This window comes from Primulina huaijiensis, chromosome 1 (genome assembly GCF_012295235.1).
Source record: "Primulina huaijiensis isolate GDHJ02 chromosome 1, ASM1229523v2, whole genome shotgun sequence".
Taxonomy (NCBI): domain Eukaryota; kingdom Viridiplantae; phylum Streptophyta; class Magnoliopsida; order Lamiales; family Gesneriaceae; genus Primulina; species Primulina huaijiensis.
The window spans coordinates 22353464-22367470 of NC_133306.1; the positions used below are offsets into that span (position 1 = coordinate 22353464).

The 14007-nt window shown below is 33.4% G+C and overlaps 2 protein-coding genes across 4 annotated transcripts; both read left to right on the forward strand.

The window, feature by feature from the left end:
* Positions 1-3002: 3002 nt before the first annotated feature.
* Positions 3003-7447, forward strand: LOC140985147 (FH protein interacting protein FIP2-like). Of its 2 annotated transcripts, none has more exons than XM_073452911.1 (11): positions 3003-3194; positions 3552-3661; positions 3978-4112; positions 4572-4727; positions 5284-5367; positions 5990-6036; positions 6242-6315; positions 6522-6580; positions 6667-6726; positions 7043-7123; positions 7232-7447. In XM_073452911.1, exons 1-11 carry the CDS (start codon positions 3149-3151, stop codon positions 7283-7285), a joined length of 906 nt encoding a protein of 301 aa, XP_073309012.1. In that variant the 5' UTR covers positions 3003-3148; the 3' UTR covers positions 7286-7447. The 2 variants fall into 2 exon arrangements, with proteins under 2 accessions (XP_073309012.1, XP_073309021.1); XM_073452920.1 differs by having other exon boundaries at positions 3056-3213.
* A 1925-nt stretch (positions 7448-9372) lies between these two features.
* On the forward strand, positions 9373-12803 carry LOC140985161 (protein VAPYRIN-like). Of its 2 annotated transcripts, XM_073452935.1 has the most exons (2): positions 9373-10999; positions 11135-12803. In XM_073452935.1, the coding sequence occupies exons 1-2, from the start codon at positions 10854-10856 to the stop codon at positions 12468-12470; spliced, it is 1482 nt and encodes a 493-aa protein (XP_073309036.1). In that variant the 5' UTR covers positions 9373-10853; the 3' UTR covers positions 12471-12803. The 2 variants fall into 2 exon arrangements, with proteins under 2 accessions (XP_073309036.1, XP_073309030.1); XM_073452929.1 differs by having other exon boundaries at positions 9373-12802.
* The last annotated feature ends 1204 nt before the right edge of the window (positions 12804-14007 follow it).

The following is a 14007-nucleotide window of genomic DNA, read 5'->3' on the forward strand; positions in this document are numbered from 1 at the left end:
CGATACAAGTATTCACTTATAGGTTGTTAATAATATAAGTCTCTTTAATTTTTTTAAATATTAAACAAAATTTTTAAGAAATGAAAGACAACCGAGTTCAGAAATAGTAAAAATTTGTAATAAGTAAAACTTCTAAATTATGAATAACTGATATGATCGATTGTGAGATAATTAAATCGAGTTTGATTTTCAAACCAAACAGATGACGCTCAAAAAATAACCATTCATAGAAACTATTAAATATTTTGATATATCATTTAAAAGATATGCAAGTTGAATGTAAAAATAATTTGGTTGAATCATTTTATCAGATACTTGGTATGCAATATTTTGGTATTTGAAGAATACATAAAATGCTTCAACAATGCATCTTAAAACTAGTAGCAAGTAAATAAATACAATAAATAAATAGACACGAATTTGTTTATGAATGTTCGGAGATTAACAACTCCTACGTCACCTCTTCTTCCTCTAAGGAATAACCCATTAGAAGACTTTGATTTATAGAACTCCTTGTATAAGCCCATTTTGACTTATGACTTATCAATTGCGTAATCGAAACTCCTAACACACTCTCGATCGTAAACCGCAAACCTCATAATATTTCATGTCTCTTGTCCCAAGACTACAAACAAAATCTTTAATGTCGTTGTGTGGAAGCTCACTCATATAAACTTTGAAGCTCAACTCTTATGTATATGTGTGAATGTTTGTGTGAGGTTTTTTTACAGCGTATGTATATATCAAATGTATCTTCACACTTGACTTGCTCTTATTCTAGCTAATTTTTTCATGTAGGTTGCCCATATTGTGAATCTCCTTCAAAAGCTTGTATTCGATCTTGAAGATGTATTTATAGGCTCATTAGACACAAGAATATAACTGTATAGAAAGTTTTTGTACCATTTCTGATATTGAACAGTCATTTCCGTCTTGTTGATCACTTTTCCCGAGCCTAACTGATTTTGAGATCCGCTGTCAGTTGGGCTTGGCAGCTAGACTGCTCATTCAGTTGGGCTCGTCAGCTAGACTGAACCAAACTGATAAGGTTTGTTGAAATTAGTCTTGATGATTTCAATATGCACATAACTCTTATATTTATCGTCATTTATCAACGTCTTACACTCTGATTCAGACTTTGACTTGTGAATATGATTTGTAGATCTTTGTCTTAGATTTATAACACATATTGAATCGTTTCATTTGGATAAATGAGCTGATTGAGATGACCAAAATACTTCAATTGCTAATAACCAACTGATCTTTGCTGATTAGCCAAACTGATGAACCTTGCTACCATTGGTTTGCCTAGATAACATCTTATTTAGCTCAACTAATGTAAAATACGACTTGTCCTAAATTGACTTTTATGTTCATTTGTTTTTGCGGCTGGTCATTTTCAATCTCCGAGCTATGAGATATCACCAAAATACTGCAGCTCGCCATATTTTCAGTTTGGTTAAATTTGAGTGTCAGCTTTCAACTTAAGTTAGCAACTTCACACTTAAATAAATACGTCCGAAACACAATAACAAATTTTTGTATCATCAAAATCAAGATTGTTAGGATTTCTAAACCCAACAATAACGTTCAAAATAAAATTTAATGATATGAGTATCACAAAATCAATAATGATAGTTAATCAGTCATAATATAATGACAAAATCATCTCATTTCAAAATATAAGTTTATAAATAATAAATTATATCAAACGCGTGAAAGTGGACAAGTGAAAATGGATAAAATAAGGGTAAATTGCCCTTAAATCCCCCAAACTCAAATTTGAATTTTGGTTTGTGTTCAGTCCCAGCAAAAAAAATCCTTTGATATTCTAAATATATAAATCAATATTTATTTATTTTTTTACCTAAAATTTATTAACAGGTCCACCAAAATTTTTAATTATATTACTTCCAAACGCTAATTTATCACGTTAATTCAGTTGCTACTTGTTAAGCCATAAATATGTACAACACATTCGTGCTTAAATACATAGCTAAAAACTATATTTTATGTATTTGATTTTGAGTCACTTGGTACAAAATAATTTATGAACGAGTGCTTTAATATAATTTTTTTGTACCCTATAAAATAAATGTTGATATTAATAAATTTTTTTCAGTTTTATATTTAAAATTTTATTTTTTGTAATATATATGAAACAGTTGATACTCAAATATTATATATTAGTGTCACATTTTTGTGTTTTTGGTACATATTTTTGTCCATGAGAAGATATATTGGCCACAAAATGCAGAATTTTTTTTGTGAAATAGTGAGTGCATACATATTCTTTTTCCTATCATCGACACCACGAACCCAAATTTAAGTTTGGGGATTTAAATACAATTTAAATAAAGTAGAAGTACAAATTTGCCGAATTTAATTAAAGAACAAATGAGTAGGAGTGTTCAAACTTCGGATAAAACCGAAAATCCAAACCGAAAAAATCGAACACCGAACCGAACTGAAATTCAAATTTTGTAATTCGGATATAAACGTTAAAACCGAAGTTTATTTGGTTCGGTTTCGGATTATACATGTCAAAATCGAATAAACCGAAATTTCATTAAATTAATAGTTTTTTTATATTTTTATTTATATTATATATTTTGATATGATATTTAGTAAATGAAAAACTATTTTTAACCATTTTTAGTTGATTGTTGTTTGTTTAATTAATTTAGACCTTATATTTAAATATTTGACTAAGAAAACATGTAGAAAGTTAACATATTATATTTTACAATACATTTATATTATTAATTTAAATAATTATACCAAAATCGAATTAACCGATCGAAATAACCGAACCGTTTTTGTAGAAAACCGAACCGAACAGAAGAAAAATGATTCGGACATCGGATTATATATTTCTAAAACCGAAAACCCAAAAAATCGAAATAAAAAACCGAAAAACGAATCGAATCGACCGATGAACATCCCTAGAAATGAGAGAGCGATGCCAATTAAATTCATAACTACGGACTATTCTGCAAATATTTATTTCGACCTTTGTTTTCGTTTGCCGACATCATTTCATCTGTGCGTCGTCGTTTTAATACCAACCCACCACCGCAAGATTCCAGCTTTCTCAGAAGTCGGAATTATCCATAATTATCAGCTCAAAAACCTCAATATTTGGAAAATGACCTTCTCCCAAGCTTCTTCTAACATGGTCCGCCTTAACATCGGTAATTATCAAAATAATGTGTACGTATTGTGTTTTTGTTTGTGATTATGAACTTGATTTGATGAAATCCCAGCACCTATTGATCACCTGTGAAGCTATATTTATGTGAAAGTTGAACTGATTTTGTAGACATTTTGTATTATTTACTTTCTGTTGCATCTTTTGACTGCTCGAATACATTGATAGTTTCATGTGTAGAGAGTTATCTGAACTAGTTTTGTGATAGTGTGATGATATGTTTTAGTGGGATTTTAGTTTGAGGGAGATTGATGGAGTTTTTTGAAATCCTGTGTGAACGTAATTTTTGGAAAGTATTCATCCTGTATTATACGATGAGCTTTGTGTTTCTGTTATTTAGGGGGCAAAAAGTTTTGCACTACAATCGATACCCTGACTCAGCGTGAGCCTGATTCAATGCTTGCGGCAATGTTCAGTGGCCGCCACACTATCTGTCAGGATACTGATAAGGTATAACAACCGCACGAGATGCATTCCCAAGCTATGTTTTGTTTCATTATGTTATCATCAAACCTGTCAATTGAGAAGCGTTGCTTAGACAGAAAGATAAATAAAAGATGCTAGACATGAAATGAATGCTGTTAGAGGCCATGTATTTCAAGGAGCCATGATTTTGATTCAAGATGTGTTTTGTTATTTTACTGAATTCTCTCCATCTGTCGTTTTAAGCTTGTCAAAGCCCCAGCATTGTATGAACTTTGATGTAATATTTAATGGTTTTTCTGCTAGTATATATAATTTATGGTTTCTACTGATGTTGCCACAGGGCTATGTTTTTGTTGATAGAGATGGGAAACATTTTCGACATATTTTGAATTGGTTGAGGGACGGTGAAGTTCCTATTTTGGAAGATTGTGAATATTCTGGGCTTTTGAGAGAGGCTGAATATTTCCAGCTTCTTGTGAGTCATTCCTTACTGTTTGTTAATCACGTTGTTTTAGATAGTTCCTAATTATTTATTAATGATGAGATATTTAAATTATGTGGCAAGCGTTGCATGTGACCGGGAATAATGTGCTTGTTTCTTTCAAGTTCTTTTTTGTGACCTTTCTTTTATTAAATGATAATATTTCTTCTACTTTAAAAATCGATGACAAGTATTTTTTTAAAATAAATTTCAGTCCATGCATGGGGAGATTTTTTTTCTTTTTCTTTTTCTTTTGTTAAATAGGATCATAATTCATAAGCCACAGTTGAAAACTATTTTTGTAGCACACTTCATAGCCAAAAAGATGGAGGGGAAAGAAATTTGGATTTGAGAAAATATAGAATAAATTTTCAGGTCAGGGGGGCGATTATCCTTCCTTTGCCTTACTCTATTTGTTAATGAGCATATCTGAAAATGCCATGTATTTTCCAGGGCTTGATTGATGGGATTAAAACGTCGTTGATCAAGAGGAAGGTGGATGAGGAGATGGGTACTGAACTGACACGCATTGATATTATTAAATGCATTCAGTCTGAGAAAGTCAGATTTCGAGGAGTCAATCTCTCTGGACTTGATCTTTCAAAACTGGTACTACTTTACTTATCTTACTAATCGAGTCTGATGCATGTTTCCACTGGACTGAAATCTTTAACTGAGTTCTGATGTTGTGATGAGTTCTTTTGCCTTGTTATAATATCCCAAAGCTAGAGAAAAGTAGACAATTGAGGAAAAGGAAAATATAAAACTAGTAAATAATTTACAAGGTTTTAATATTCCTTCATGGGTTATGAAACAGGTGTTTGTTAGCTATTCAATGTAAGTCATTTGTTCCTTTTAGCTTATCATGTGAATTGGCTCACATGATCATGTCTGATAAGACCCATTATTTCCATTGGAGTTTATTATAAATTTATTAAGAAAATCGCATTAATTTTTTGCTTCAAAGCATGTGGTTTGTGGTTTATCTGTAATCCATGCGGCTTGCTATAAGATGGATAAGTTTTGGCTATCAGTGTGGTTGATCATGCTTTCTTTAACCAACTGTAGAGAATTTATGTCCATGAATTTCCTAATTTTTTCCTGGCTTCCATTCAACTTGTCCTCTACTCTCTTCAGCTTCTTGCAACTTTTGTTTAAAATGTAGGACCTATCTTTTGTGGACTTCAGTTATGCATGTCTAAAAAATGTCTTCTTCTCACGCGCCAATCTCCAATGTGCGAAGTTTAAGGTGAGTATTATAATCTCTTTTGAGTGGAAAATGTAAATTATTCTCCTTCATAGATGGTTGGTGCTGCACATCTCCTGTAACATGTATGTATTTGTTATTTATTTTAAGAATGTATGTATATGTTTTAATCTATTGGAAAGTTGTGCTTTAAACTGCAGACAGTAGATCATAAAAAGAAATGCTAGGACTTTTATGGAGACTATTTATAGATTATATATGTTATGCTTTTAAATTTTACATTCTTGTCCCCTCCATCGTATAGAAGATAATGTGTAATGGGACTTTGGATTTATGGAAAATATGAAATTATGTCATCTCTTACAGTTCGTGACTAATTTTTTTCCTTTTTTTTTAAAATCTTGATTGTGATAAAACTACTTGTGCATGTATGCTTGTGGAATTTTATGCATATTTGTTGGTTCTTAACTGATATATGAATGTAAGATAAAGGATACAGTTTGGTTCTTTTGAACATTAAGAAGTTAAATCCACTAGTTTCCTTTTCTGGTTGCTAGCAGCCCAAAACCGCATTTCTGGGATTTATTTTTTTTCTTTTTGGAACTTTATAATATGAAGACACTTGTGATATTCATCATATTAGAATGTTTTAATTTTGTGACAGGATGTGGATGCCGAGGGTTCCATATTTCACAACGCAACATTGAGAGAGTAAGATTATCAGTATAAGGAGTTTTATTGTTTCAGGGAGTACTTTGATTTTTATTATCATTTGTTTGGAGTAGATTCCTACGTAATGCTTTCCAGCACATGAATTTCTGGGATAAGAATATGTGACTCCTGCTGGAATTGTTATTTGGTTTAAGTTCATATGTATTCTTTGTCGTCTCTAATGAATTTAATTTGCCTATGAAAGATGTGAATTTACGGGGGCTAATCTTCGTGGGGCGCTCTTAGCTGGGGCCAACCTCCAGAGTGCAAATCTACAAGGTGATTCTCTCCGCACTTCAAATATGTATGTTGAAAATACGTATTCGTAGTTCTTCACGACCAGGCTCTTCTGTACATGAGTTTCAAGAAAGATATACTTTGTACATATGTGCCTCTGTTTGTTTAAAGGTTTTTAATGTTTTTAAGTATGTTGCAAGTTTCGGAGGTTATAATTATGTATTAAATTGTAATTTTTCATATTACAGATGCTTGCTTGATAAACTGCAGCTTTTGCGGAGCAGAGTTACGTTCTGCACATCTGCAGGTATTATCCCAATTCTTTTGAAATACTGTCAAGATTTATTTTTTGACACTATTTATTGAAGAAAGCCATTTTTTTAACTATTTCAGACTGCTGATCTAACCAATGCCAACTTAGAAGGAGCTAATCTTGAAGGAGCAAATCTGAAGGTAAAAAAACTTTATTTGTTTGATGCAATTTATTTCCTAGTACCATCACAAAATTGTATGTAGGAGAATTATGCTTCTAATCTCATTGTTGTATTGTGCCGAACAATTCTACTTGTTATCTCAAGTATACCAAGTAATTCTTTTTCTTAAAAATAACTTTCTTTTGCGGTGTTCAAATTTCTCATCTTAAATCGATTGCATTGACCCCGGAAACAATCAAAACTGGTTCTTTGCACTGAAAAGTTACCTAGTCTCAGTAATAGGATGTCATTGTCTTCAGCTAAACTCGTGATGGCATTTGGTATGTGTATCGCAGGGCGCGAAGTTAACTAATGCAAACTTGAGAGGTGCAAATCTACAGAGAGCTTATTTGCGGGATGTAAATCTTCGCGACGCGGTAAGTCATTCAGCAAAGGGAAAGACTTTTAAACTCGAGCCACAACCAGTGGAGAACACTCACACTACGTGTCTGCAAATCAATATTTGTCTTGATATGTTTTGACAGGATCTGGAAGGTGCAAAACTTGATGGTGCCAATTTACTTGGAGCAATCAGGTGATCGGACAAGCTTCTGCACATCACATTATGTCTGATTGGCGATAAAATTTAATGTACAGTGATGTACTAATTTAAGTTTTTGTTTCCAACCTGGTGACGAATATTAAAATTTAAGAATAAACTTTTGTGAGTTGTTTTTGAGTGTGAAGTCTATACACTGCAAGCAATTTCTTCTGGTCACAACTCGTTTCACAAAAATCATACGTGTAAACACCTGAAGTTTTACATAATTAACCAAAATGTTTGGGCCATTTTGATTCTGGCTGAAATTTGAAAAATAAAAATAAAAAAATCTGACTTTGTTACTCATAGAAACACAAAAACTCTTGTGAGATAGTTTCACGGATGAATTTCGTGGGTCGAATCTCTTATTTGGGTCATCTATGAAAAAGTATTATTTTTTATGTTAAGAGTATTATTTTTTATTATGAATATCGGTAGGGTTGATCCGTCTCACAGATAAAAATTCGTGAGATCGTCTCATAACATGCATTATCTTATCTATCTATTTTTTCGGTTTATTCTTCATTTATTTTTATGATTTATAAACATTTTTAGTGGATTAATTCATATTTAATTAGTGAAATGCAAATTAATTTTTTAGTTGATTAAATAAAATTGCACACATGCTCCATTGAATAGAAATGGAACCTCAACCTAGCCAGGATGTCAAATTCTGAGTATGTCGGCAAGTTTTGGTTCATACAATATCCTTTCAACATGAAAGTGATTCAAGCATTCGTTCAGAGTCGACAACCCGACACATTGATCGGGACACATGAATTAAATTGTTAATGTCGAATAATTTTGAAATAATGTTCCAAAATTTTGTTAAAAATAATTTTGAAATATATAAATCGACGTGGCATGATGCATTTCGTGGAAGCCTCAATAATTCAACGAAATGAATACGCTATTGTTTCTCGATATGATGAAACGTGTCCTTTTTTCTTTTAATAATATGAAAGCATCTCCATCCTTTATTTCTAGATTCACAAGTCTCAATCGTGGCAGTGTTTGGAAAATATAGAATATAATAATTAATATAGTATGCATTGGATATTAATAATCAATTTCCACTTTCTTCCCTCGAAATATTATGTAATTCTATATTTTCCATCAATGTGTATAATATTTGTGTGTATATACACAGATATACATGTATATGTAATTTGTAAACATTCATTTGGATTATTTCACATATCAAAGTTGACTAAGATATTGATCTCTTATTTAATTATATGCATAATAGTTTGATATTTTATAATATTCTCACAAAAACTTATATGAGACCGTCTCACGAGTCAATTTTGTACGACGAATAATATTATTTTAAATTTCAAAAATATTATTTTTTATTCTAGATATGAATCGGGTAAATCGTACACATGAGACATTCTCGTAAAATAATTTGTTGTAGATATATAATTTTAAATAGATAAAGAATATATTCGTCTCCCTTTCTAGTGCCTATAAATATGTAAACTCGCTCCCAACTTCTCATCAAACAAACACGATCTATATATCTACTCAATATATTATTGCATTCAATATAATTTGCATCTTTAGGGTTTGAAAAATATAAAGTAAAAAAAAAAATGGCTGGAATCATGCACAAGATAGAAGAGAAGTTCAAGGGTGGGAAGAAGGAAGGCGAGAAACACAACGAGCACAAGGGTGAAGGCCACGCCCAGTTCATAAAGCCCGAACATGGGTACGGCGAGCACAAGCCCGAACGGAAGGAGGGTGTGGCAGATAAGATAAAGGGCAAGATCCATGGCGAGGGCGGAAAAGATAAGAAGAAGAAAGAAAGAAAAAGCAAAAAACATGGACACGACCATGGGGACAGCAGCAGCAGCAGCAGCGACAGCGATTAAACTTATGGTATCTAAGTATAAGGTACAATCGTGAAATATTATTAGCTTCTGGTTATATGTTGAAGATGATAAAAACTTTATTTTTCTAAGGGGTTTTTGAAATATTTGATTTTTTTTCTTTTTATCCTCTTAGGATATTTCATTTTTTTCCCTTATTTATCAATGGTTTAGCTAACGTTTCCTCTGACCTTTTGATTTCTTAATTTTTTAGGTTATGGGGTTTGCTTTCATGTTTTCCACTTGTCTTTAGATTGCAAATAAGGGGAAAGCGAAGAAAATAAAATGAAGTATTGTGTTTATAAATTGTCTACCAATCTTACTATGTATGTTACATGTGGTGATCTGATTATCGTATTTGTTATGCTTTTATATGCAATTTATAAATAATAAAAATAAATATATTTTGTCCAATCTTTCTGTTTAATTTATTTGATCTTTTTTGTTTTCCTGCAAAGTTTCTCTTTCTTTCAATAAAGGCGATGACTTATAGTACCTCTTGCAACAAAGTCCCAATTTTTGGATAAGATTAGAGCTTAAATCCAATTATAATAAACTTGGATAATCACAAGTTTGTAAGGTATGAGATGCAAATCATAATGACTACTAGCCCAAGTCAATAAACAAAACTTTTTAATTTGCGTATAAATCTCCAAAGTCATTTTTAGATTCTGTTTGTTCCCGACTACCCCTATTTCTGCCTCTTTAGTTGGAACGACTGCCTACCCTTGGCCCGTTAAAGTTATGCACGGATTCCTTCTTCTCGTATCGGGTCGGGAACAAAAGCTTTCTAATGTAGGTAGAGACTTCAGGATCGACAATAACAGAAGGATCCCCTGATTCGACATTCTATCTCTCTGGTGCTCTTACAATCTCAGACATTTTTTTTTCATTCACTCTGATGTGTTTAATTTACTGTGCACGAGTAATTTTTAGTTCAAACTATTTTAATTCTTTAACTTTAACGCGAATATTTTTTTTCTACCGCCAGAAAACATTACAAGGCACTGAAAATGACCTCGAGAAAAAAGCAAAAAATTATGTTGAGTTTTATTTTTTTGAGTTCTTTATGTAACATTGTTTAATTTCTGCCATAAAAATATCACCACGTGAGAAGAATTTGATTTTTTTTAAGCCTGAAATTATTAAATTGATTATAAATATTCAATCAACATGGAAAAATTGTCCTGTTTACAACAATTCCTAGGCCCATTCTTACTCACAATTGAATTAATTTATACTATGCATATTACTTTATAAATCAAGAGATATTTGTGTTAACTAAGTTTGATGTCTAAAATAGATTTAAGGTTTCTTTCACAAACTATTTCACTTTCCTACATTACTCTTATTTTATGCAAAAAAATACTAAAACAAAAATTCAAACTGAAAATTAGATAGAGAATAATCATTTTAACATAATTATATGTTTTAATGAAAATTTATTATGCACAAACTTATATTCTAAATTAAAATATACATGCATTGATTTCACAAGTCGGACAGAGAATAGAACAAGTCTTCATTGATTTCAACTCCAACAAGTGGCGCTGCCTTGCTAAAGCCGGCTGCTGAATTATTCCTCTTCATATATTTTGCCACTCCATTCAGTTGGTTGGAGTTTTACACTTTCAACAAATGATCTTCATATACCATTGCAAAACATTTAACTTGAAAGAGTGAAGAATTCCAAGAATGGACAGGCTAATAAGCTTGGAGCCATCCAACACTGTGGCGATCAAAATCGAACAGGGGCAGAAATGCTCTGGTTCCATCAGTTTACGCAACGTTATGCACACCATGCCTGTTGCATTTCGCATCCAACCGTTGAACAAGACACGGTACACAGTTGTCCCGCACTCCGGGATCATACTACCTCTGATCACACTCACACTTGAAATCACTTACCATCTTTCCCCGAATTCTTTGCTTCCATACCGGTACCCGCATTGTGATGATTCGTTCATTTTGCAAAGTGTGGTGGCTCCCGGAGCAGGTGTCAAGAATCCAACATCGACTTATGATTCGGTTCCCAACTATTGGTTCACTAACAAGAAGAAGCAGGTGTATTCTGATAGTGGGATCAAGATCATGTTTGTTGGATCGATGGTTTTGAGCAGTTTGGTAGCTAGAGGTTGTATGGATGAAATCAGGGAGGTTCTTGAAAAGAGTGACCCGAATTCGAGAGCCGCTGATTCTGTTGATTCTGAGGGAAGTTCTTTGTTACACTTGGCTATTGCTCAGAGTAGGCCTGATTTGGTCCAGTTGTTGCTTGAATTCGAGCCTGATATTGAGGCTACTAACAGAACCGGATCGAGCCCACTCGAGGCGGCTTCTGCCTCGGGGGAAGAACTAATAGTTGAGCTACTCTTGGCTCACAAAGCCAGCCCGGAAAGATCAGAATTTTCCACTTGGGGTCCAATCCATCTTGCTGCAGGGAATGGCCATGTTCAAGTTCTCAGGCATCTTTTACTCAAAGGTGCTAATCCGAATTCGCTTACAAAACACGGAAACACTGCACTGCACATAGCCGTCGAAGAGAAAAGAAAAGACTGTGCCCGGCTGCTGCTCGCCAATGCCGCTAGATGCGATATTCGAAACACAAGTGATGGTGACACACCTCTGCACATAGCCTCCAACTTAGGAGATGAGCAACTGGTGAAACTTTTGCTCCATAAAGGGGCGAATAAAGATATAAGGAACAAACAACGGAAGACGGCCTACGATCTTGCTGTTGAAAACGGGCACGCAAAGCTATTTAACGCCTTAAAACTTGCCGACAAACTATGTACGGCCGCGAGGAAGGGAGAGCTGAGGATGATCCATAAGCTTCTTGAGAACGGGGCATCGATTCACGGGAGGGACCAGAACGGCTGGACCGCACTTCACCGGGCCTCATTTAAGGGACGTAGCGAAGTGACACGAGTATTAATCGAAAGGGGCATCGATGTTAATGCAAAAGATGAAGATGGATACACGGCGTTGCACTGTGCGGCAGAGTCGGGGCAGGCGGAAGTGATCGAATTGCTCGTAAAGAGAGGAGCTGACGTTGAAGCAAAAACCAATAAGGGTGTTACAGCCGTTCAAATTGCCGAATCTTTAAACTATACAGGGATTATTAGGATTCTTGTACAGGGAGGAGCTGCAAAAGATGGCGTTTTACAGCTTAAAAATAAGCAAAATTCAGTGGCATTTGGTAAGGGGATTTCTAGCAGAGAAATGGACGGTGGTGGTGTTAAGAAAAATCCGAATCATAGCACAAGAGGTCGTCGGAGTAGCTTCGATCACTACGCTCCATTAGCCGTGGTGTGAGCTTGGAAACACACTTGATGTGATATATTCCAGTTTCTAGTGTAATATTTTTTTAAAAAAAAGTACCTGTTGCATACTAAAATATATAAATTCATCACTTCGATTTAGTTTCAGGAAAACAACTGATTCATTAAGTGAGAAGTGGAAGCAGCATTCTTTTTCAGATTAGAGGAAAACCAGCATAATTATCATGAGTGTTGATTCACAGGGATAGAAGTGCTAAAATATGTTTGAAACTTGTTGGAAAGTCGAGCATGTACCTTTGTCTCTACGGTTATTATTACGGTCCAGTCTATGCTGCACCGAGTTTAGCACACTTAATATGTTTTAATACATGAAATACATGAAGTTCAATCGGATCATTTAAATTCAAATAAAAAGATATATCTTGCAATCAATCTTACAGTTTGGTAACTGGTGGTTCCAATGTTTTCACATCAAAAGGTGGGATTACTTCAAATCTGGTGCTGTCTGTTTGCTTGAGATGATGGTTGGAACTAAGAGCAGGCCCTTTATTGGAGATTAGAACTAAAGAGTTCAGTCAATCTTCGCATCACCCCCAACAAATAAGTAGCACATATTAATTCTTGTAAATTAAATGATGCACGTTATAAAAACCGTCTGTGTATAAAAATCAATACCTGTTATATACCAAAAATCGCACCAAATGAATAGTGTTTGGGTCAGTCAAATCTAGTCGGGTTTACTTTTAATTAGGGATCTGACAATATTTATTTACAATCTAATTCATAGTTGATTAAACTCCAAGACTTAACATATATCCAATGTAATTTTATGTTAAAAAAAATTATAATGTATTAATATTTCATGATTCTATTTGGGATTAGTAAATTATAATGTGAAAATAATTTTTTGACTATGTATTATTGAACTCAAAACATAGTCAACTTGTTGGTAAGCATTTAGCATGCTGCACCACGATTATTCTTAATTACGTTTTTGAATATTAGAAAAACAGAAGGAATAAATCAAATAATATCAATGACGCAAGCATGACCAAATATCGGTTAAATATATATGAACAAACAAAATTAGGAAACGAGAAAACTATATTAAAAATTTTAAGAGAGGTAAGAACAAATTTATGAGAGAAATAAAAATAATTTATAGTACCTTAGCCTTTGAAAAAAAAAACAAAAACTTGTGTGAGACGGTCTCACATGTCGTATTTTGTGAAACAGATTTCTTATTTGGGTCATCAATGAAAAAGTATTACTTTTTATTCTAAAAGTATTATTTTTTATTGTGAATATCAGTAGGGTTGACATGTCTTACAGATAAAAATTCGTGAGACCGTCTCACAAAAGACATATTAGAAAAATTGAGGGACGACTGCACCCACCACCCCCACTTAGCTCCGTGTCTGAAAATGGTTACATTACTATATATATAAAATTGAACAATGTTCGCCTTATTTCTTCCTTATTTTTCTCATGAGCCTCGCATCCATCACTTACTATAATAAAATCTGAATCTCTATGCTAACGTAGAAGATCAAGATTGAATGGAATTTAAT